We start from the raw sequence: 25,434 nt of genomic DNA, 5'->3' as shown, positions 1-25,434 counted from the left end.
TGATGAGGTACAGTGAAGACTGACCCTCCGTTGAAGGGATCAGGGAGACTCAAATGCTTAATTTTGAGTCAATTTAAAATAAGTTTGGTGACTTATTTTAAGGGAGTCTGTGCCCTGATGAGGTACAGTGAAGACTGACCCTCCGTTGAAGGGGTCAGGGAGACTCAAATGCTTATTTTTGAGTCAATTTAAAATAAGTTTGGTGACTTATTTTAAAGTAGTCTGTCTCCTGATGAGGGACAGATAATCTGTGATTGTAATTCATAGGGTGACTGCTGTTCAGAGCAGTAAAGAAAGAAGTGACATTTTAAGAAATTTGAAACACCTCATTCTAGCTTTGCAACTGTTAACCAAAGTGCCTCTAAAGAGAAAGTTACTGTAACCATTAAGCTTTGTGCCAGAATAAACGTGTTATTGTTCTTTTAAACATTGCAGCTTCTGTCATATATATATTATGATCAAAAACAAACAAGAAGAAGGAAGAAAACCAAAAATTAAAAGGTCTCCTCTCTAAGTAGCTAGTGGCTATATCTTCCCATAGTGGTAGCCGCATTATAAACATCTTTACAAGTGGTGGCAGCAGTTATAATATAATAATATAAATTAAATAAACATTCCGACGTCTCTTCACCGCAATAGGTGTGCACGTCTTTGCAATATTTTCACGCCAATGTCTTTGGATGCAGGATGGGTGGCTTTGGAGAGCCAATGGCTTCATCCCCGTTGCTGCTGTTGCTGCATTTGAACCCTGTCTCTCCCTTCGTCCCCAGAGTTGTATGTGGTTTCGCGGACGGTGAAGGAAACCTCGGGCCTCTTCTCCCTCTCCAGCACTCTGTACATGCACCTGAAGAAGGAGGACAAGGAGTCCGCTTTCCGGTGCAAAGTCAACTATTCCATGCCACACGGGAAGGCCGGCAGCGCCGAGACGGAGCCCTTCCAGGTTACGCTACACTGTAAGGAGCAGAACCTGCCAGTGTTATCCTTAAGTGTTATCCTTTCCACACTACATATTTGGAGCGCTTTCATTCCACTTTAACTGCCGTGGTTCTTTCCGATGGAAGCCTGGGGTGGGCAGTTTTGGGAGGGTTTCCAGCCAGAGGACTATTCCTTCCCCTTCTGTTTTCTTTCTCTTTCCCTCCCACTTTCCTTTTCTTTTTGCTTCCCTTTTGCTTTTTGTTTTCTTCCCCTTCCTCTCCTCCTTCTCCTTCCTCTCCTTTTTCTTCCTTCTTCTCCTTTCTTTCAACTTCTTCTTTCTCTGCTCCTTCTTCGTTGCATGCTCGTCAGCATAATTCGTCATCTATGCTGATGATCGTGCCATCACCGCCCAAGAAGGGAGCTTTGAAATAGTTGAACAGAAGTTCTCTGAAGCTTTAGCTGCACTTACTGCCTATTACAGGGAGAACCAGCTGATCCCTAATCCATCTAAAATGCAGATGTGTGTTTTTCACCTTAAGAACAGACAGTGTTGCACCCCAAGGCAGCGTGAGCACTGGAAACCAAACAGAGATCAATAATTATATAATATCTTGGAGCTTCTGGTGGCCTAGGGGATAAAAGCCTTGTGACTTGAAGGTTGGGCTGCTGACCTGAAGGCTGCCAGGTTCAAATCCCACCCGGGGAGAGCGCGGATGAGCTCCCTCTATCAGCTCCAGCTCCATGCGGGGACATGAGAGAAGCCTCCCACAAGGATGGTAAAACATCAAAAACATCTGGGCGTCCCCTGGGAAACGTCCTTGCAGACGGCCAATTCTCTCACTCCAGAAGCAACTCCGGTTGCTCCTGACACGAAAAATATATATATAATATCTTTATTAAAACAATAATAAATTCAGGAAAGAATAAGTGGAAAGGATGAGTGAGCAATAGTCCTTTAAGAAATGGTATGAATTAGACCAAAGAGTTGAAGAGATATGTCCAATATTATTGTCCAAAGTCCAGAATTCGAAACACGCTCAAAACTATTGGGAAGTTCTTGAGCGGGGAAACAACAAGAAAGCAGGAGTGAATAACAAGGTCCAAAGTTACTAGGAAGTCTTGGATATCAAGGCAGGCAGAGGACAAAGCTAAAAGCAATCTGGATTCAGGAACAAGGCAATGACGTGAATTTACTCCGGATTAAATCGGGAGTCGCGGTTCGGCTTGGCCGCCAGGAACAGGAGACTTGGCTTGGTGGAATCAGGGAACTGGAAACAGTGAAGTGTTCTCAGAAGTCGCTACGTTGACACCACAAATTGTTCACAGTGCAAGACACTTTTATGGAACTTAGATCTAATCACAGTGAAGGGAAACTAACTCCCCAAGGTTTCCAAGGAAATCTCCTATCCATTATCCCCTCTAGATGCCAAACGTTGACTCCTTCGAAGCCCTTGTTTTTCTGATCTCTGGCGATGCAGAAACTCCCTTCTGTTAAAGGATACATTCCCTGGGGAACTCGGGACATCTGGTTCTTCCATGGGAGTCATGTTTTCAGTATCTCTCCCAATTAAGGAAGCATCAGAGCTATCCACAGCTGGGGTCTGTAATTGGAAGGAACTTGAAGGAGAACTGGGCAAAAAGTCAGAATAAGCTTCATCCTGGTCAAAGTTCATTTCTGAACCATGTTCAGAACCCAAAGGTGGCTGGGGTATAACAGACAAAGGAACTGGGAAGGAATCCCACTGGAGCCTTGCAGCACAACATACCCGGGAGTCACTCTGGACCGTGCCCTGACTTACAAGAAGCACTGCTTGAATATCAAGCAAAAAGTGGCTGCTAGAAATAATATCATCTGAAAGCCGACTGGCACAACCAGACACAGTGAAGACGTCGGCCTTTGCACTTTGCCACCTGCTCCTGAATACACATGCCCAGCGTGGAATACATCTCACCACTTTAAAACAGTGGATGTGGCCTTTAAAGAGACATGACGCATTATCACAGGATGTCTATGCCCTACGTCGCTGGAGAAATTATACTGCTTAGCTCAATGATGGGCAACCTTTTGCGCTTGGTGTGTCAAAATTCACCAAAAAAAACCTAGCATGACTTGGGTGGTGTGTCACTTCGAGAAAAAACCCATAATTTTGCAATATGTATAGTTTAAATAACAAAAATGTATAATTGTAATATATAACTGTATTTAATAAATCAAAAACTATTTACCATTATTTTCATGTACAATGATCTATGGTCCCTCTTGCAGTTTCCACGCCGATTTCTCTCTATTCTAGTTTCAATGTAGTCATGAATAATGAATAATATAATAATATAATGGTGATAATATGATAATATGCTACAATAATAATAGAATAATAATTGAATGATATATTTATATATATATATATATATATATATATATATATATATATATATAAATGTAATGTGCATAATTCCCATGGAGTAAACAACAAAACCACTGGACCAAATCACACCAAATTTGGCCACAAAGACATAGTCATCCAATCAATCTGCATGCAGCAGCGTGTCAGGAAAAATAGCTAGGCGTGTCAGTGCTGACACGCGTGTCATAGGTTGGCCATCACTGGCTTAGCCGGTATTGTATCATCTGTCCTCCGTTGGGAAGCAGCAGCCAGCAATGAATGGACCAAGGCATGGACATCTCCAGGACATACTTTGTTCTGGTCTCAGCCAGCATGCCAATGCCTTAAATCAAGAAATCGTTTTCTAAGATTCTACAGAGATACTTGCAGGAACACCTCAGCAAGCAAGAGTCCAAAAGTGGCAGGCTAAAACCCGGAACCTCAATCAGTGGCTGACGCCGGATTAGAGACTCCCTCCTGGGACTTGGAAGGCACTGAACAGACTGCGCTTGGGCACCACGAGATGCAGAGCCGACCTTAAGAGAGTCTGCGGGATGTGAGTGCGGAGAAGAGCAAGCCACAGGCCACCGATTACAATGCTTTCTGAGCCCTGCCACATGCGCCACGGAGGACATTCTAATAGCGACACCAAGTGACCAGCTTCTGGTCAAAGGACATTACCATAATGCCAAGTTTTTAACTTTGTTTGTGGTTTTAAATGCATTATAACTGGTCCCTTCTTCTCCTTTTTCTTCAACTTCTCCTCCTCCTCTCCTTCCTTCCTTCCTCCTTCTCCTTTCTCTCCTCTTCCTCCTTCCCTTCCTTCTCCTTTTTCTTCAACATCTCCTCCTCCTCCTCCTTTTTTTCCTCTCCTCTTTCTCCTTTCTCTCCTCCTTCTTCCTTTCCTTCAACTGCTCCTCGCCTTTCTTTCTCTCCTCCTTCTTTCCCCCTTCTCTTCCTTTTCCTTCCTCTCCTCCTTCTCTTTCCCCTTCCTCGTTTGGGCATCTCGAGAGCCACAGAAACAGGCTCGGAGGGATCTGCCTTCCTTGCCAAAAATGCCCCAGAGAGACCCCCTTTTTTCTGTATTCTGCCTCAGGCAGAGGCGGTTCAACCGCGAGGTGAACCAGGCACTTGTGCCATTCTCTAGGGAGCGCAGTTGAGGTGCTCCCATGTGCACACACATGCGTGTGCGCACCCCCCCTGCAGCCCGAAGCCGAGCAGGCCCAGACCGAAGCCAAGAGGAGGTAGGGGTGTGCACTCATGCACGCATGCGCACGCACCCGGACACACACCCTCTGCCTCCTCTAAGTTTCGGCTTGGGCCCACTCACCTCCGGGGCCAGGTCCACACCTATGGCAGGCATCCTCAGAGGTTGTGAGGTCTGTTGGAAGCTAGGTAAGTGGGGTTTATATACCTGTGGAAAGTCCTGGTTGGGAGAAAGAGCTCTTGTCTGTTTGAGGCTAGTGTGAATGTTGCAATTGGCCAGCTTGATTAGCATTTAATGGCCTTGCAAACTCAAAGCCTGGCTTCTTCCTCCCTGGGGCATCCTTGGTTGGGAGGTGTTAGCTTGCCCTGATTGTTTCCTGTCTGGAATTCCCCTGTTTTCAGAGTGTTGTTCTTTATTTAGTCTTTTCCTTAATCCCTCCTTATTATCCAACATATTCGCTTATCCAAAGTTTTTTATTTTTCAGTGATTGGTTTGGGGAGGGGACACCAAAATTCTGTTTGCCTACAGTTGAAAATTACCTTGGGTCGGCCCTGCCTTCAGGGCTTTGATGCAGCCGCCATCCTGTTTTTCTCCCGTTCTCCCTGATCCCAGACTACACCGAGAACGTCCAGTTCTCTCTGGCGTCTCCAGAGCTGATCAAGGAAGGCGACGACGTGGAGTTCCACTGCCAGGCTGACGGCTCTCCGCCACCCGAGTATTTCTTCTTCAAAGTGCAGGTACCGCAGGGGTCCTTTGCCTACCTGGGCCCACCTGAGTTTGAAGATCCTTGGGGTGAGGGGTCTCCCTTGGTCCCACCTGTCTCCAGGCACATTTGGAGACAATGCAAGAGACGCGGACCTTCCCAAAGAGGTGGCGTCCTCTTCTACAACTACTGAGAAGACCTTCCTTGGTCTCCTTGGGTTGATGGGATTTGTCCAAAGCCTGGGCAGTAAGACCCCATAACATTGCAACCCATAACTATACAATCAAAGTGGAAAAAATGGTATAGGAATTTGCAAGACAATCCAAGCAAATTGTCATTTTGCCAACTTGCACTATAGACGTCAGGAACCGACCATAGGAGGACTACCTAGCAAATTTCTATTGGGAATTTGGTGTCAAATTCCCAATTTGGTCTTGACGCAAACTTGTCAAGTAAGGCCTCCGTAACTATGGAACCCATATCCAGAGTTTCATAGTTTTAATGGTCTTCAGTTGCATCCTTCCACCCCTCGTCCTGTGGTTTGCCTTCCATGTATTGGGTTCCGTTCTGGTTGTTAAGATCAAGTCAGGGGGCTGCTGGGGGTTTTAGTTTTGAATTTTTTTACGGATTTTAACTGATTTTTTAAATACCAATTATATTTAATCCTGTTTTAATGTCTGTATATTTCTTGATTTTAAATGGTATGGAAATGCTTTAGTTTCCTTGTGAAGAGAAGAAGCAGGGTATAAATAAACATAATAATAATGATAGTAGTAGTAGTAGGAATTTGCAAGGTCCTCCAGGCAATGTATGTTGGAAATAGCAACCTCCCAAGCCTTTCACTATTAATTTGTTTGCTAAACTGTATTCTATGTGTTTGTTGAATTGCCAGTTTGACTATACCTCTTTGGTGTGGGAAGAGTTATAGACATGTGATTGTACTGAGCATGTTCAGGCTCAGGACTCCATTCTGTATTCAGTATCTCTTAATACCTCAGTGGAGGTGGATGCATACTGCTGTTTGGACTTCAGTAGAGAAGTGTGAGTTATGGACTTAAGTGAGTACAACTCACTTATTGATTAAGAATGATACCCTGCATACTCAACACACAGAGAGAACTACATCTTATCTATTACTTAACTTTAATAAGAAATGTACCTGTATGGTGAATTAATACAGGATGTTTGTGATTAAACAGGAGATGCTATTTTTCAAAGAAGATTTTTTTTTAAAATCTGTGAGTTCATATTTTAAACCATTAGGAAGTTCTTCCAAATGTTCAGGTGGAATCTCCTTTCGTGCAATTTGAACCCATGGCTCCGTTGGGTCCTAGTCTCTAGTGCAGGACTTTGATGAGGCTCATCTTGCTCTTTCTTCTTTGGTTCTCTGTCTGTCCGTCTTCACCCGTTGGGTCCAGACGTCTGAAAAGGGAGAGGTCCAGCGCGACATGGGCTCCAATCCGGACGGCGTCCTCCGCCTCCGTCGTGTCACCAAAGCCGATAGCGGGACGTACCGGTGTCAAGTGCTGGACTTCGACAGTCCACCGGAAGTGGACCTGGAGAAGGAAGCGGACATCTTCGTCCACTGTGGGTAACCCAGCAGGGAGTTCCGGGGGAGAAACCCATAGACCTTCAGGACTAAACCCTCAATATGACCCCATTTGCATCCTCTCCAGATCTGGACCCAGTCGTTGTGACTCCAAGGAAGATGGCGGTGGCCAACGTGAGCGGAAACATAGAACTGACCTGCTCCGGTAGTGGCTCCAGGACACCTGAATTGTCATGGAAGAAGGTGAGAAGAGTGTCTCCGAAATCCCATCTCCAAAATTTAGGGAAATTTGGGGATTGTCACTCCCAGAATTCCCCAACCAACATTGGTACTCCATGGTTTCCAGAGTTAGCTCCCATGTCCTCAAAGTCCCATCTCCATGCTTGGAGAAATGTTCAGACTATAGTTCCCAGAATCCTCCAAATGACATTGGTACTCCATGGTTTGCAGACTAAGCTCCCATGTCCTCAAAGTCCCATCTCCATGCTTGGAGAAATGTTCAGACTATAGTTCCCAGAATCCTCCAAATGACATTGGTACTCCATGGTTTCCAGAGTTAGCTCCCTTGTCCTCAAAGTCCCATCTCCAAATTCGGATTATAGTTCTCATAATCCCCAACCAACATTGGTGCTCCATGATTTCCAAAGTAAGTCCTCAAAGTCCCATCTCCAAGTTCGGATTATAGTTCCCATAATCCCCAACCAACATTGGTGCTCCATGATTTCCAAAGTTCGTTCCAATGTCTTCAAACACCCATTTCCAAGTTTGGACTATACTTGCCAGAATCCTCCAACCGACATGGAGCTCCAATGTTTCCAAGCTTAGTCCCCTCAAAAGGATCCAAACTTTGACATGTACAAATAGGAACAATATGGGGAAACCGCAAGCTACCTTAGACCATCTATCTCTACAGCTTCCTACATAGTGTTGGTTTGGTAGTTTTCAACCTTAGTGTGCAACCACGCTTATGGAGATACGTGGAACAACGCCAGGGAATTCCCTCATTAAAGATCCAGCTTGATGTATTTGTCATATTTGAGATAGAGGAGTATAGAAACATAAGTTAGAAGAGGCTCCAAAGGTCATCTAGTCCAACCCCATGCTGGAAGACACAAGTGAAGCATTCCAGAAAAAGGTCCTGCCAACATGGGTTTGAAAACTTCTAAAGAAGGATTGTGCATTGCTCTCCAAGAGAGAGTTATGGTTATGAATGGAGTCCTGGGTCTTAAATTTGCGGTCCTTTGGGTTCTCCCTTTGAGCATCTTCCTAGCACAGAAGCGGGACATATGTGGCCTCGTGAAGTTTAGAGCACTGTGGGTCTTTCCAAATTTTGGGTATGTTTTGAAAGATAAATAGTGCACCGGAGTATGAGGGCCAAGGTCTCGTGGAAGGCCAGTGCTATCAAGAGGCAGACAGACAGACTGAAACTTTGCAGAATCACAATTCTAGCTCAAAGTTACACACAGAAACATGGGAGAACATTCTTTCTAAGCCTTCAGAGTGAGTTATTTCTGCTCCAGAATAATCTCTGATTCTTAGTGCCCAATAAAGATGTGCTTTTGCTATCTGGCACACTCTTTGAAACATTATTGGTGCTCCCACACACGTCCTTGCTCACTTCTAGGGCTGCAAGTTTTCTTGGCAAAGTTTTTCCCCCTTCTCCATTTCTGTTTTGTTCCACATACTCTGAAGGTAATAATAATAATAATAATAATAATAATAATAATAATAATAATAATAATTATTATTATTATTATTATTATTATTATTATTATTATTATTTTGGCCACATAGTTGTGCCTCTGTTTGTAGTCTGTCTGTGCAATTTTCTTACAGCAGCTGAGGATATGATCAATGGTTTCGTCGGTTTCCTTGCACAGTCTGCATTTTGGGTGCCGTGCCAAAAGATCTCAGCCGGCATTTGGAAACAATAGACATTGACAAAATTACGATCTGTCAACTGCAAAAGGCCACCCTACTGGGATCTGCACGAATCATCCGAAAATACATCACACAGTCCTAGACATTTAGGAAGTGTTCGACTTGTGATTTTGTGATACGAAATCCAGCATATCTATCTTGTTTGCTGTGTCATACAATAAAATAATAATAATAATAACAACAACAACAACAACAACAACAACAACTGCAAAAGGCCACCCTACTGGGATCTGCGCGCATCATCCGAAAATACATCACACAGTCCTAGACACTTGGGAAGTGTTCGACTTGTGATTTTGTGATACGAAATCCAGCATATCTATCTTGTTTGCTGTGTCATACAATAAAATAATAATAATAATAACAACAACAACAACAACTGCAAAAGGCCACCCTACTGGGATCTGCAGCATCATCCGAAAATACATCACACAGTCCTAGACACTTGGGAAGTGTTCGACTTGTGATTTTGTGATACGAAATCCAGCATATCTATCTTGTTTGCTGTGTCATACAATATAATAATAATAATAATAATAATAATAATAATAATAATAATAATAATAATAATAAATACATCACAGAGTCCTAGACATTTGGGAAGTGTTCGACTTGTGATTTTGTGATACGAAATCCAGCATATCTATCTTGTTTGCTGTGTCATACAATAAAATAATAATAATAACAACAACAACAACAACTGCAAAAGGCCACCCTACTGGGATCTGCGCGCATCATCCGAAAATACATCACACAGTCCTAGACACTTGGGAAGTGTTCGACTTGTGATTTTGTGAAACGAAATCCAGCATATCTGTCTTGTTTGCTGTGTCATACTTATAACAACAACAACAACAACTTTATTCTTATATCCCGCCCCATCTCCCTGAAGGGACTCGGGGCGGCTTACATGGCGATCAAGCCCTAAAAACAGAATAATACATAGCATAAAATTACATTCCAAAATTAATACATAAAATATATAAAAACATCATAAGTCAGTAATCCAACAACGGACCAGTGCCGTGGACATATTCAGAGTTGGGGCAAGGGATAAAATCTGTGTAGGAATAAAGGCCATTGGTAAGGAGAGGCATAAATCAGTACAACGCTATAGGTGTGCTAATAGCAGATCCTGTCTTGATTTGGGATGCTAACCAGGGTCAGCCCTGGCTAGGACTTGGATGGGAAACCGACACAGCTGCATTTCAGAGGTGGGTTGCCAAATCCACCTCTGAACCTTCCTCGCCTAAGAAAGAGGCGAAATACCATGAAATCATCCGATTCCAAAAGATCTTGGGATGCTAAGCAGGGTGGGCCCTGGCTAGGACTTGGGTACGGAGTCCCAAGACGTAAGAGCCACCCCCAAGAAGGCCCTGCCTGTCTTCCTGTTTTCCGTTTGCAGGGAGAGGAAGAGGTCGGGAAAGGGGCCACTTTGACCCTGGATTCGCTGACCTACCACATGGCAGGGACGTACTCCTGCAAGGCTGCCATCGCCAGCATCCCCGGCTTGGACAAAGAGCAATCCGTCCAGGTCGTGGTGGAAGGTGAGCAGCAAAGTTTGGATGCAAAAATGGTGGGAGGAAAGGCTTGAAAGTTAACATGGGACGGAGGCCACAACAGGCCCGCTTTGGGATGCGGCCACGAGAGGCTGCTCTGAACACTCAGCGGGATTTCCAATGTTTCCAATGTGGCTTCAGTGCTGTGCAAACATCTTTGAAATTTGCAAACCTCTTTTTGCACCGTACAAGCATCTTTTTGCACCATGTGCTCCTGGTGGCACAGTGTGTTAAAGCGCTGAGCTGCTGAACTTGCAGACCAAAAGGTCCCAGGTTCAAATCCCGGGAGCGGAGTGAGCGCCCGCTGTTAGCCCCAGCTCCTGCCAACCTAGCTGTTCAAAAACATGCCAATGTGAGTAGATCAATAGGTACCCCTCCGGCGGGAAAGTAAAGGCGCTCCAGGCAGTCATGCCGGCCACATGACCTGGAGATGTCTATGGACAACGCCAGCTCTTCGGCTTAGAAATGGAGATGAGCACCAACTCCCAGAGTCGGTCACGACTGGACTTAACGTCAGGGGAAACCTTTATCTTTACCTTTTTAATGTTTTTATACATGTTTTCAATACATTGCGATATTTTGGTGCTAAATTCTTAAATACAGGGGAAACCTTTACCTTTTTTAAAATACCTTTTCGCACCATGTGAACATCTTTTTGTACCATTAAGGAAGAAAGAAAAGGCAAATTACCTTGAAGAAACTGCCGAGAAGTCATTTTTATGTCTACTTTTTAAAATCTCTTTTTATCTTTTTTTTTTTTTTTTACATTTCCTTCCTTTCTTCTCATAACCTTTTCTCTCCTTTTCTTTTTCGCTCAATTTGGGATTTTGCTTTTTTATTAATCTGTTAAAACTAATAAAGATTATTTTTTTTAAAAAAAAAAAACCATCTTTTTGTACCGTGCATGCATTTTTTTTGCACCAGGCATGCATCTTTTTGCACCATGTGAACATGTTTTTTCAGCTGTGCAGACATCTTTTTGCCCCATGCATGCAACGTTTTGCCCCATGCGAATATCTTTTAGCTACCAGGACTGACTGCTATGGGATTATGAGTGAAGTGGGTTGTTTTCATGCCCTGACTGCCTCTTCTTCTCACCAGGGAAACCAGAGATGGAGCAACACCAAACGGTTGCCCATTACCACACCCCGGGCCAAGTAATGGAGCTGACCTGCTCGGTTTTGGGGCATCCCGAACCGGAGATCCGCTGGAACGTCACTGGAGAGGTGAGTCTGGAAGCAACAGACAGACTGGGAATGGTGCATGATACCAGTTAGTCTCAGATACTGGGAGACCAGGCATCCTACTTCTGGAAGAAATGCGAAATGGTCCATAGATGATGTGGTTCAGAGTTCAGGTGAACTATACAGTCCCTGCAGGTCCTATAAATCATAGTGAATTATCCCCAAACCAGTTGCTGATCAATACCTCTGTTTGCTGTGTGCCATAGAAAAGGGTAGGAAAGGGTTAAGGGAGAGGCAGTGGGCGGGGTCATGCAAATAGAAGAGAAAGGAACCCTGGGATGTGCTTGCTGTAACCTGCAATATAATAGTAACAATAAGAATAATAGAGTAAAATAATAAATGTAATAATACAAATTAATAAACTAACAAATGTAATACTACCAATAATAATAGAGAAAAATAATAAATGTCCCATATATACTTGAGTATAAGCCGACCCGAATGTAAGCCAACCAGGACCCTCACTCGAGTATAAGCCGAGGTGGGTTTTTTCAGTCCTAAAAAAGGTCTGAAAAACTCAGCTTATACTCGAGTATATGGGGTACTAGCTGTGCCCGGCCACGCATTGCTGTGGCGAAGTATGGTGGTATATATTACAATAGAATCTCACTTATCCAACATTCGCTTATCCAATGTTCTGGATTATCCAATGCAGTCTGCCTTTTAGTAGTCAGTGTTTTTGTAGTCAGGGTTTTAAATTCATTGTGATATTTTGGTGGTAAATTTGTAATACAGTAATTACCACTATTACTGTGCATGGAACTACTTTTTCTGTCAAATTTGTTGTATAACATGATGTTTTGGTGCTTAATTTGTATAATGATTACCTAATTTGATGTTTAATCGGCTTTTCCTGAATCCTTTCTTATTATCCAACGTATTCATTTATCCAATGTTCTGCCGGCCTGTTTATGTTGGATAAGTGAGCCTCTACTGCATATTTATAATATTATATTATCTGCTTAGAACTGGAGGCCCCTTCTACACAGTTGTATAAAATGCACACTGAAGTGGATTATATGGCAGTGAGGAGTCAAGATAATCCAGTTCAAAGCAGATAATATAAGATTATAAATGGGTTATATAGCTGTGTGGAAGGGCCTTGAGTCTACACTGGAATCTAATCCAGTGCAAATCTGATAATCTGTATTTTATAGGCAGTGTGGAAGAGGCCTGAGGCCTAACTCTGCCTGTCCCCTGGGCTGCGTGGGTTGCTAGGAGACCAAGTGGGCAGAGCTTAGCCTTCTAACTGGCAGCAATTGGATAAAAACAATTATTCCTCTCCCTCTAATTAGGACTTTATTTTTCTTTTCTTTTTGTTGTATGAACGTAGCGGCATGGATGAGGGGTTGTGCTGCCAAGTTTAGTGTTTCGGGGATGTGTAGTTTTGTTGTTTTGTCATAGGCCGAAATTTCATTACCCTTTTATATATATACATTCTACCAATATATTCTGCGAAAGGCTTCCAATTATTTTGAAAACGCTGCATTGTCTTATTTCTAAGGAGACAAATCAATTGATCCAATTCTGCAAAGTTTAGCAGTTTGGTCAAGGATTTGTTTACAGGTGGAATAAAACTTTCTGGGAGCTGCATTTGTTGTAGTTTGTGCTGGTGCCAAACTACAACTCCCACAATTCCATAGCCTTGAGCCAAGTGGAACCAAACTGCATTAATCGCACCGTGTAGATCAGTGGTTCTCAACCAAAGCATGTTTTGGCCGACAACTCCCGGGAATCCCAGCCAGGTTTGGGTTTCTGGGAGCTGAAGGCCAAAACATCTGGGGAAAACCACTGGTGTGGACGCAGCCACGGTGACCTTTGCATCTTTTCCCAGGATCTCTCTGCAAAAACCGTGTCCGTGGAAGTGACTCCTGAACTGGTTCAGAGCGGTGTTACCTGCTGGGCCCAGAACAAGTACGGATCGGACAAGCAGACCTTCCAGTTTGTGATGGGTGAGTGGCATGACTTTATAACGGGCATGGGCCAACTTCGGCCTTCCTTCCAAGTGTTTTGGACTTCAGCTCCCATCATTCCTAACAGCCTCAGGCCCCTTCCTTTCCCCCCTCAGCCGCTTAAGCGGCTGAGGGGGGAAAGGAAAGGGCCTGAGGCTGTTAGGAATGATGGGAGCTGAAGTCCAAAACACTTGGAGGGCCGGCCCATGTTGACCCATACCTGCTTTATACACAAATATAATACATAATTATACACAAACCTAATGGATCCATTTCTCCCCATAGTTTCCCCAACACAACCATCTTCTCCGGGACCGGCAGGTAAGTCTTTAGTCCGCCTACCTGTCTTCCTTCCTTCTATCCTTCCTTCTCACCTTCCTTTCTTCCTTCCTTCCTTCCTTCCTCTCATCTCCTTCCTTCTTTCCGTCTCTTCTCTTTTCTCCTTCTTGCCTTCCTTCTCTTCTCTCATCTCCTCCCTTCTTTCCTTCTCTTTCTTTTCTTCTCTCCTTTTCTCCTTCCTTCCTTCTATTCTCTCATCTCCATCCTTCTTTCATTCTCTTCTCTCCTTTCTTTCCTTCCTTCTTTCCTTCCTTCCTTCCTCTCATCTCCTTCCTTCTTTCCGTCTCTTCTCTTTTCTCCTTCTTGCCTTCCTTCTCTTCTCTCATCTCCTCCCTTCTTTCCTTCTCTTTCTTTTCTTCTCTCCTTTTCTCCTTCCTTCCTTCTATTCTCTCATCTCCATCCTTCTTTCATTCTCTTCTCTCCTTTCTTTCCTTCCTTCTCTCCTTCCTTCCTTCTTTCTTGCCTTCCTTCTCTTCTCTCTTTCCTTTCTTCCTTCCTTCTCTTCTCTCATCTCCTCCCTTCCTTCTCTTTCTTTTCTTCTCTCCTTTTTTCCTTCCTTTCTTTTATTCTCTTATCTCCATCCTTCTTTCATTCTCTTCCCTCCCTCCCTTCCTTCCTTCCTTCTTGCCTTCCTTGTCTTCTCTTCAATTCTCTTCTCTCTCTTTCTTTCCTTCCTTCCTTCTCTTCTCTCATCTGCCCCCTTCTTTCCTTCCTTCTATTCTCTCATCTCCATACTTCTTTCCTTCTCTTCTCTTCTCTTCTCTGATCTTCTCTTCTCCCTCTCTCCCTCCCTCCCTCCCTCCCTCCCTTCCTTCCTTCTTCTTTTCTTCTTTCCTTCCAACCTCCTTCCTTCTTTCTTGCTTTCCTTCTCTTCTCTTCTCTTCTCTCTCTTCTTTCTCTCCTTCCTTCCTTCCTTCCATCTCTTCTCTCATCTCCTCCCTCTCTTCCTTCTCTTCTCTCCTTCCTTCCTTCCTTCCCTTCCTTCTTCTTTTCTTCTTTCCTTCCAACCTCCTTCCTTCCTTCTTTCTTGCCTTTCTTGCCTCCCTTCTCTTCTCTTCTCTCTCTTCTTTCTCTCTTTCCTTTCTTCCTTCCATCTCTTCTCTCATCTCCTCCCTTCCTTCTCTTCTCTCCTTCCTTCCTTCCTTCCTTCACTTCCTTCTTCTTTTCTTCTTTCCTTCCAACCTCCTTCCTTCCTTCTTTCTTGCCTTTCTTGCCTTCCTTCTCTTCTCTCTCTTCTTTCTCTCTTTCCTTCCTCCCTTCCTTCTCTTCTCCCCTTCCTTCCTTCCTTCCTTCCTTCACTTCCTTCTTCTTTTCTTCTTTCCTTCCAACCTCCTTCCTTCCTTCTTTCTTGCCTTTCTTGCCTTCCTTCTCTTCTCTCTCTTCTTTCTCTCTTTCCTTCCTCCCTTCCTTCTCTTCTCTCCTTCCTTCCTTCCTTCCTTCACTTCCTTCTTCTTTTCTTCTTTCCTTCCAACCTCCTTCCTTCCTTCTTTCTTGCCTTTCTTGCCTTCCTTCTCTTCTCTCTCTTCTTTCTCTCTTTCCTTCCTCCCTTCCTTCTCTTCTCTCCTTCCTTCCTTCCTTCCTTCACTTCCTTCTTCTTTTCTTCTTTCCTTCCAACCTCCTTCCTTCTTTCTTTCTTCCTCTCATCCTCTTCCCTTTTCTAATATGGGCCGTGGCTACTAGTTTTGGCCCCTTTGTCAAAACCCGGGCATGGGATGGATTTATTTTGCGACGTGGGCCTGGGTTTGAAGCCATTAACTGCTTTTCCCCGTCTTGCGCACGCTGCCCTAGGAAACCCCGAACTTCGCACAGGTGGGTCTTGAGAAGCAGCCGGGTGGGCGCATTGGGGGCATGGAAACATGGGCTTCTGTCGGGGTCTTTTGTCCCCGGGTTTCACGGGCGCCTTTCTCCCCAAACAGTGGACGGCGAGGAGAGCCAAGGCGGCAGCACGGTGGCGGTCATCGCGGTCTGCGTCTGCGTCCTGTTGTTGCTGCTCATCGTGGGATTCTTCTACTTCATGCAGCGGCGAGGGCAGCTCCCCTGCGGCAGCAGAGAGAAGAGGTCCTTGTGAGTGACATAGACCCCCAAGCCAGCCCCTCTTGTCCTGTCAATCAATCAATCAATCTTTATCATGGCTCAAAGACCCAATTTGCTCAGCAGGGAAAGCACACAGCAGATTCATCTATACCAGTGATTCCCAAAGTGGGCGCTACCGCCCCCTGGTGGGCGCTGCAGTGATCCAGGGGGGCGGTGATGGCACCTATTAGGACACAGGGGGCGGAGCTAGAGGAGTGGGCGTGGCTTCTTCCCAAGAGCCTGAGACAGGGCTGAGCATCTATACCTCTCCTGAGGCTCTTGTTGGGACACAGAGGACGGAGCTAGGGGTGGGGGCGGGGCCTCCTTCCAAGAGCCCGAGACAGGGCTGAGACTCTATATTTCTCCTGAGAGGCCTTTTAGGACTAAAGGGTGGGGCTAGGGGTGGGGGCGGGGCCTCTTCCCAAGAGCCTGAGACAGGGCTGAGCCTCTATATTTCTCCTGAGAGGCCTTTTAGGAGTAAAGGGCGGGGCTAGGGGTGGGGGCAGAGCCTCTTCCCAAGAGCCTGAGATAGGGCTGAGCCTCTATATTTCTCCTGAGCGGTCTTTTGGGACTAAAGGACGGGGCTAGGGGTGGGGTGGGGGTGGGGCAGAAGCCACACCCACCCCTCTAAGCCACGCCCCCCTTTCCAGGGGGCACTGAGTCATATTTTTTCTGGAAAGGGGGCGGCAGGCCAAATAAGTTTGGGAACCACTGATATAGATAGATAATAAAAGTGAAAATATGTATGTATGTCTGACTGGGGTGTCCACTTTCACAGTCAACCTCCCATTCCAGAAATAGCTCCCACTCCTCAGGAGACACCAATGGCCTTCCCTCCAATGACATTGCAGGTTATGGCGAGCACCGTGAACATGTTCAAGAGCCCTGCCAATGTCCTCTACAAACACCACCCAAGGGAAGGCTTTCATTCAGGGACTATTGCATCCTAGATTTTCTGTTTTTCCTCCACCACAGACATCCCAGTGTTCCTTACTCATTTGGTGTTGAATTTGCATGACCCCACCCACTGCCTCTCCCACAACCATTTCCTACCCTTTCCAATGGCAGTGTTCCTTTCACTCTCCATTGGTGTGGAATTTGCATGATCCCGCCCACTGCCTCTCCCTTAACCCTTTCCTACCCTTTCCTATGGCAGTGTTCCTTTCTCCATTGGTGTGGAATTTGCATGATCCCGCCCACTGCCTTCCCTTAACCCTTTCCTACCCTTTCCTATGGCAGTGTTCCTTTCTCCATTGGTGTGGAATTTGCATGATCCTGCCCACAGCCTCTCCCAGAACCATTTCCTACCCTTTCCTATGGTAGTGTTCCTTACTCTCTCCATTGGTGTGGAATTTGCATGATCTTGCCCACTGCCTCTCCCTTAACCGTTTCCTACCCTTTCCTATGGTAGTGTTCCTTTCTCTATTGGTGTGGAATTTGCATGATCCCGTCCATTGCCTCTCCCTTAACTCTTTCCTACCCTTTCCTATGGCAGTGTTCCTTTCTCCATTGGTGTGGAATTTGCATGATCCCGCCCACTGCCTCTCCCTTAACCTTTTCCTACCCTTTCCAATGGCAGTGTTCCTTACTCTCTCCATTGGTGTGGAATTTGCATGATCCCGCCCACTGCATCTCCCTTAACCCTTTCCTACCCTTTCCTATGGCCGTGTTCCTTTCTCCATTGGTGTGGAATTTGCATGATCCCGCCCACTGTCTCTCCCTTAACCCTTTCCTACCCTTTCCTATGGCAGTGTTCCTTACTCTCTCCATTGGTGTGGAATTTGCATGATTCCGCCCACTGCATCTCCCTTAACCCTTTCCTAGCCTTTCCTATGGCAGTGTTCCTTACTCTCTCCATTGGTGTGGTATTTGCATGATCCCGCCCACTGCCTCTCCCTTATCCCTTTCCTACCCTTTCCTATGGCATTGTTCCTTTCTCCATTGGTGTGGAATTTGCATGATCCCGCCCACTGCCTCTCCCTTAACCCTTTCCTACCGTTTCCTATGGCACACAGCAAACAGAGGAAGCGATCAGCAACTGAACATACTGGAAAGGTTTGGGGAGAATTCATCACGGTTTATAGGAGTTGTAGGTCATGGGATGTGTAGTTGACCTGCAATCATTATAATAATAATCATCATCATCATCATCATCATCATCATCATTCCCCGTTTTCCACCCTTTCCAGGACGCCCAAAGAGGGGAGCCCCGATGACACGGTGGTGGAGATGAAGACGGACAGGCGGAACGAACAGACGGGGCTCCTGAGCCACGGAGGGGGCGGTGGCGGTGGAGGAGGCACCAACGAGGTGAACGGAAAAAGGAGGGGGATTCTGGGAGTTGTAGTCCTCAGGGAAAGCTTTTCCACACTTTGGTCCCACTTTCTGGGGAGTTTGTTGAGCTCTGATTTTGCTTCGGTTGCAAAAGCAGCAGCTTTTCACCATCATTGGATTTGTAGTTTAATACAGTCCCCTAATTATGGCATCCTGGGATTTTTAGTTTAACCAGACTCTCACTTTTATTTCATCCTTGGATTTGTAGTTTGATCAGAATTTTGGGATGTGTAGTTTTACCACACTCTCCCTTTTGTGGCATCCAGTGATTTGTAGTTTCACTAGAACCCTCCTTTTTACAGCTTCATGGGTTTTATAGCTCGGCTAAACCCTCCCTGGTATGGTATGCTGGGAATTGTAGTATAGCCAGAACCTCCCTTTTATGCCACCCAGGGATTTGTAGTTTCACCACAATCCTCTCTTGTATGACATTCTGGGATTTGTAGTTTAGCCAGAGCTTTCCTTTTAAGACACCCAGGGATTTGTAGTTTCACCACAACCCGTTCTTGTATGACATTATGGGATTTGTAGTTCAGCTAGAGCCTCCCTTTTATGCCACTCAGGGATTTGTAGTTTCACCACAATCCTCTCTTGTATGATATGCTGGGATTTGTAGTTCAGCCAGAGCCTTCCTTTTAAGACACCCAGGGATTTGTAGTTTCACCAGAACTCTTTCTTGTATATTCTGGGATTTGTAGTTTAGCCAGAGCTGCCCCCCCCCCCCCCATTTATGCCATCTTGGGATCTGTAGTTTTACGAAACACCCTTCCCCAAATTGCAAATCTTGAGATTCCATTGCAGCCAAGGCGGACTCAAAAGCATTACATCATGAAACTGCCCCGATAACACTATCTGTAACACGTTTTTTGTTCCTGGGTTATCAAAGCCATTTCCTATTTGGCTCTGTCAGAAAAACACAGGGAAAGTGGATTAAACTGCGCAAACGTTGTCATTTCACTCTAGCTTTTCAATGAAGATCTCAGGGAGTCTCACCCAATTCCGCCTAGTTTGTGCCATAAAAACAGAGTTTTTGGAGTAGAACAACAACTTTCAAAGTAATGATGGCACGATTAAACAGGAAATAACATTTTTAAACCAGGAACAAAAAAAAGTTTCAAATTTTGGTAAAGATTTTCCCCTGACATTAAGTCCAGTTGTGTCCGATTCTGTGGGTTCGTGCTCATCTGCATTTCTAAACCGAAGAGCCGGCGTTGTCCATAGACACCTCCAAGGTCATGTCGCCATAGGCATGACTGCATTGAGTGCCATTACCTTCCCACCAGAGCCGTACCTATCGATCTACTCACATTGGCATGTTTTCGAACTGCTAGGTTGGCAGAAGCTGGGGCTAACATCAGGAGCTCACCCCGCTCCCTGGATTCGAACCGCCAACCTTTTGGTCAGCAAGTTCAGCAGCTTAATCTGCTGCACCACCAGGGGCTCCATAGTATTTGTTACTACATACAGTAGAGTTTCGCTTATCCAACATTCGCTGATCCAACGTTCTCGATTATCCAACACAATTTGGCTCCCGCCCTGATCCAAAGCTGTCTCTCTAGGCAGCAAGGACGGAACTTTTACGAATTTAACTTCTGACAATGTTGTTACTACAACATTCTATCTTTATTTGTAGTCAGTTTGTTAGTAGCCAATGTTTTTATAAATGTTTTCAATACATTGCGATGTTTTGGTGCTAAATTCGTAAATACAGTATTTACTACATAATGTTACGGTGTATCGAATTGCTTTTTCTGTCAATTTGTTGTAAAACATGATGTTTTTGGTGCTTAATTTGTAAAATCATAATGTAATTTGAAGTTTAATAGGCTTTTTCTTAACCCCTCCTTATTATCCAACATTTTTGCTTATTTTTTTATTTTTTATTTTATTTTTATTTTTCAAACTTATATGCCGCCACTCCCCTAGGGTTCGGAGCGGCTTACAAGAACCGGCTAAAATCAACAATTTAAAAAACATTTTAAAAACATCTTTTAAAAAAAAATCTTTAAAACTTCCAACGTTCTGCCAGCCTGTTTATGTTGTATAAGTTAGACTCTACTGTAATAACAATAATAATAATAATAATAATAATAATAATAATAATAATACTTTATTTTTCTATCCCGCCACCATCTCCCCGGAGGGACTCGGGACGGCAAACATAGGGGCACAGCCCAAAACAAGAGCCAAAGTATAAACGGTTTAAAACACATGGCAAAAATTAAGAACAAAGATACAACAGTCAAATAAAAAGATAGATTAAAAACATTGCATATAATATTTATTTTATTTTATTTACAACATTTCTACCCTGCTGTTCTCACCCAAGGGGACTCAGGGCAGCTTACAACAACTGGCAAAATTCAATGCCAAACAAATCAATAAAAACAGCAACAATATCTAAAACCATTAACAATAATCCATAAAATACAATAATCAAGCTTAGAACATATAGTTACTTATTACCATAATAAGACATAAATAACCAAGCAAATGAAGTAATAATACAGTAGAGTCTCACTTATCCAACATTCGCTTATCCAACGTTCTGGATTATCCAACGCATTTTTGTAGTCAATGTTTTCAATACATTTTCAATACATATCACTATATTTTGGTGCTAAATTCATAAATACAGTAATTACTACGTAGCATTATTGCATATTGAACTACTTTTTCTGCCAAATTTGTTGTATAACATGATGTTTTGGTGCTTAATTTGTAAAATCATAACCTAATTTGATGTTTAACCGACATAACTTGCACTTTCGGCCCAGTTTCTTTGGATCCAATTCAAGATTTTATCAGTATATTTTCCATGTGATTTTTATGACTTGTTTTTATTGCTGATGGTTTTGTTTTATTGTTTGTTTTATATTGTTGATGTCCGGGCTTGGCCCCATGTAAGCTGCCCCAAGTCCCTTCAGGGAGATGGGGCGGGGTATAAGAATAAAATTATTATTATTATTATTATTATTATTATTATTATTATTATTATTATTACAGTAGAGTCTCACTTATCCAAGCTAAACGGGCCAGCAGAAGCTTGGATAATTGAATATCTTGGATAATAAGGAGGGATTAAGGAAAAGCCTATTACACATCAAATTAGGTTATGATTTTACAAATTAAGCACCAAAACATCATGTTTTACAACAAATCAACAGATGTAATGTTATGTTGTAATTACTGTATTTACGAATTTAGCACCAAAATATCACGATATATTGAAAACATTGACTACAAAAATGGCTTGGATAATCCAGAAGCTTGGATAAGTGAGGCTTGGATAAGTGAGACTCTACTGTATTATTAACAGGCTTCTCCTTAATCTCTCCTTATTATCCAACATATTCGCTTATCCAACATTCCGCCAGCCCATTTATGTTGGATAAGTGAGACTCTACTGTACAGACATCAGCCACTATGGGTAAAAGGGAGGTCAGGCCTAAAAAGATACATGATTTCAATGCCTTTTAATAAAGTGCATAATATAATAAGCCATGATGCTGATTGTTCTCGTCCTCTTTCCTTTCTTTGATTTTTTAACCCTTCTTTATTTCTTTCCCTTCCCACGTTCCCTGCAGTGTTGAGAACAGAAGAACGTTTCTCTCTCTCTTCTTTCTCTCTCCTTTCCGTTCGGCACCGGACCCAACGTCCACCTCGGAGGATGAAGATGACGACAACGATGCCAAAATGGGAAACGGCTGCCAAACCCGATTCGGCCTCCTCCGCGGGTGCAAATTGAGCGTCCGTACGTCCAGACTTTGGGTGCCGGAGGGCGGGATCCGTATCCGTCTTCCTCCTTTCAAAATGCCGGATGAATCTGTGTTTGGTCCCGTGCCCTCTTCTTCTTCGGCCGCTTCCCCTCGTTGCCAACCTCACACAATCCCTTTGTTGCCGGAAACGCACTGCCTTTTTGTAACGCGATGCTGCCTTGGTCATTCGGAGCAAACCGAAGACACAACTTTCTCAGATCACGCAAAAGGTTCTGTCTTGCCTCCCCAAGAATGCACGGATTTCATTTCACGGAGGAGGGTTCCACTTGCATGTATTACGTGTCCGAATATCCCGTCCAAATGCAAAAAATGTTCCATTGCGCCACTGATACATCCCTGTATGTTCCTTCCTTTGGTGTTACGTTGTGGCCTCCCGCTTTGATCCTGATGATGTTGCCATGCACAGTTCCTTCCTTTCACACAATGCCGTTACAAGAGAAAAGCTTTTGGCTTCGCTTGCCTTGGAGAGAAACGCTGTTCTTCCAAGAACAGAATCCTAGAGTTGGAAGAGACCTGGCAGGCCATCCAGTCCAACCCCGTTCTGCCAAGACGCAGGAAAACAGGACAGGTTTGATGTGTTGTCGAAGGCTTTCATGGCCAGGATCACAGGGTTGTTGTGTGTTTTCCGGGCTGTATGGCCGTGTTCCAGAAGTATTCGCTCCTGACGTTTCTCCCACTTCTATATATAGCTCACAACCTCTGAGGATGCCTGCCACAGATGTGGGCGAAACGTCAGGAGAGAATGCTTCTAGAACACGGCCATACAGCCTGGAAAACATACAACAACCCAGAACAGGTTTGCTTCAACCACAGAGGAGATTCGCCTTCTTTCTTGGCCCAAAATGTCAAGGTTTCCTGGAAGAAAAGGACAGGGCTTCTGGAAAGTCTCCGTAAGCATTACCTTTCTTTCCTTCCATTTGACCTTCTCGCTCCTTTTCTTTTCCTTCCTTCCTTCCTTCCTTCCTTCCTTCCTTCCTTCCTTCCTTCCTTCCTTCCTTCCTTCCTTCCTTCCTTCCTTCCTTCCTTCCTTCCCTCTTCCTTCCTTCCTTTCCTCTCCCCCTTTTCTTCCTTTTTTTTCCTTCCTTTCTTCTCTCACCTTTCTTTCTTTCCTTCCTTAGCTCCCTCCTTCTTCCTTCTTCCTTCTTTTCCTTCCCTCCTTCTTCCTTTCTTCATTTCACCTTCCTTCCTAATTGTCTTCTCTTTCCCTTCTCTTCTTCCTTCTTTCCTTCCCTCCTTTTTCTCCTTCCTTTCTTCTCTCACCTTTCTTTCTTTCCTTCCTTAGCTCCCTCCTTCTTTTCTCTTCCTTCTTTTCCTTCCCTCCTTTTTCCTTTCTTCATCTCACCTTCCTTCCTTTTTGTCTTCTTCCTTCCTTCCTTCCTTCCTTCCTTCCTTCCTTCCTTCCTTCCTTCCTTCCTTCCTTCCTTCCTTCCTTCCTTCCTTCCTTCCTTCCTTCCTTCCCTCTCTCCCTTTTCTTCCTTTTTCTCCTTCCTTCCCTCTCTCACCTTTCTTTCTTTCCTTCTTTAGCTCCCTCCATCTTTCCTCTTCCTTCTTTTCCTTCCCTCCTTCTTCCTTTCTTCATTTCACCTTCGTTCCTTTTTGTCTTCTCTTTCCCTTCTTTTTTCCCTTCCTTCTCTTGGGTCTTCTTACTCGTTAACTCCCTCTTTTTCTCCCCACTTTTCAGAAAACAACCCTTCCATGCTTCAGTCTCCCATCATAACCAGCTACGTTCTTTCTCCTTTCTCTTGACGTCTCCTCTGCTCAGGTTTTTCCCCCTTCCTTCCTTCCTTCCTTCCTTCCTTCCTCCCTCCCTTCCTTCTTCCTTCCTTCCTTCCTTCCTTCCTTCCTTCCTTCCTTCCTTCCTTCCTTCCTTCCTTCCTTCCTTCCTTCCCTTCGAGGCGGCCACTTCACCCTGGCTTCACCCCCTTCCTTGTGTCCCTTTGGGGTCCATGCCCACCTTCATTTTGACGCTCTCCCCATGGAATTGTATTGGTTTGTTTCACTCTCCATAGATCTACAGCGTATCTATATATATGGCATATTTTTGTGAGTGTGTGTCTGTACAGGACTGAGTCTCGCTGGGGCTTTTGCCTGCGGTGTGTTTCTTTGCCCACTTTTTTTTATTTTCTCCTTGCACTTGTCTGGTCAAGACACTGGCTTTTTTTTTGGGGGGGGGGACTTTTTATGATTTTTTTTTTTAAAACGTGGTATATTTAATGGTGTTGCCTCTTGGAAAATGAGGCGAGGCTTTGGAGCTATGGCGGATGGGATTTGCAGGGAAGATGAAACACAAAAACAATGCAAAAAGAGTAAATGCAGTAGAGTCTCACTTATCCAAGATAAACGGGCCGGCAGATGCTTGGATAAGCAAATATCTTGGATAATAAGGAGGCATTAAGGAAAAGCCTATTAAACATCAAATTAGGTTATGATTTTACAAATTAAGCACCAAAACATCATGTTTTACAACAAATTTGACAGGAAAAAAAAGTTCATTATACATGAATGCTATGTAGTATTTACTGTATTTACGAATTTAGCACCAAAATATCACGATATATTGAAAACATTGACTACAAAAATGGCTTGGATAATCCAGAGGCTTGGATAAGCGAGGCTTGGATAAGCGAGACTCTACTGTAGTGAGACTAAATGACCTCTGGAGACCCCTTTTGGTTCCATGCAATTGATCCGCCGATTTTCTTTTCTTGCTGCGAAACCAGCTCTTGTTTAAAGCACAAGAGCCCCGGTCAGTTGGCAACCCCGGTCAGTTGATACCCCAAAATAACTGGCCATGGTGACCCCAAAATCCGATGCCATCGCTCCATTGCCGCCTTCGGACAATGTCTACTGCCTGCTGCCCTTTTGTCCCCCACATTACACTGTACATTAGCCATTAAAAGAAAATATTGTAACTTCTGCCTGGCTTTGGGAGTATATTTCGCTTTTTTTAAAATCCTGGGAGTTGTAGTTTTGCAGACTGACCCCACGCAAACTGCAACAGCTCAAGCCTATGTCTGGTGTACAAGGTTTAGCTCTCAAATTGTTCAATTGGTTTCTCTGGGACCGGAGAGAGAGGGTGGAGTGGTCAGGCCAAAGCTCTGAGAGCTCCTGCCTTGGCTGTGGAGTTTCCCAGGGTGCTCTCCTTTCGCCCCTGTTATTTCACATCTACGTCCGACCACTTGCTGGACTCGTGCGGAGCTTTGGCCTAGAGTGCGACCAGTATGCAGATGATACCCAGCTACGCTTGCATCTCGAACCTGGGACAACCACGGTTCCCGAGAACTTTAAGCTGTGTTTGGAAGCAGTGATGAGTTGGCTGCGAGCAAGTAGACCAGGGGTCCCCAAACTAAGGCCCGGGGGCCGGATGCGGCCCTCCGAGGTCATTTACCTGGCCCCCGCTCTCAGTTTTATAATATAATATATTGTATATACATATAATATTGATAATATTATAA

General features: G+C 44.3%; 1 protein-coding gene across 3 annotated transcripts in view; it reads left to right on the top strand.

The window, feature by feature from the left end:
- Positions 1-24,895, top strand: part of bcam (basal cell adhesion molecule (Lutheran blood group)) — a 134,927-nt gene extending 110,032 nt beyond the window's left edge. For 2 of the 3 annotated variants that reach the window (XM_062962097.1, XM_062962095.1), the window contains exons 6-17: positions 771-953; positions 5,119-5,243; positions 6,628-6,796; positions 6,886-7,001; positions 10,105-10,246; positions 11,360-11,484; positions 13,337-13,454; positions 13,740-13,775; positions 15,582-15,602; positions 15,710-15,857; positions 18,056-18,176; positions 21,788-24,895. In XM_062962097.1, coding sequence (XP_062818167.1) covers positions 771-953; positions 5,119-5,243; positions 6,628-6,796; positions 6,886-7,001; positions 10,105-10,246; positions 11,360-11,484; positions 13,337-13,454; positions 13,740-13,775; positions 15,582-15,602; positions 15,710-15,857; positions 18,056-18,176; positions 21,788-21,793 — 1,310 coding nt within the window. In that variant the 3' untranslated portion in view covers positions 21,794-24,895. The remainder of the gene's footprint in view (positions 1-770; positions 954-5,118; positions 5,244-6,627; positions 6,797-6,885; positions 7,002-10,104; positions 10,247-11,359; positions 11,485-13,336; positions 13,455-13,739; positions 13,776-15,581; positions 15,603-15,709; positions 15,858-18,055; positions 18,177-21,787) is intronic. The other variant, XM_062962096.1, reaches the window with a different exon arrangement.
- Positions 24,896-25,434: the final 539 nt, after the last annotated feature.

The sequence above is a fragment of the Anolis carolinensis genome, unplaced genomic scaffold (assembly GCF_035594765.1).
Source record: "Anolis carolinensis isolate JA03-04 unplaced genomic scaffold, rAnoCar3.1.pri scaffold_10, whole genome shotgun sequence".
NCBI classification, from domain to species: domain Eukaryota; kingdom Metazoa; phylum Chordata; class Lepidosauria; order Squamata; family Dactyloidae; genus Anolis; species Anolis carolinensis.
This window is presented reverse-complemented; position numbering and strand designations above follow the sequence as displayed.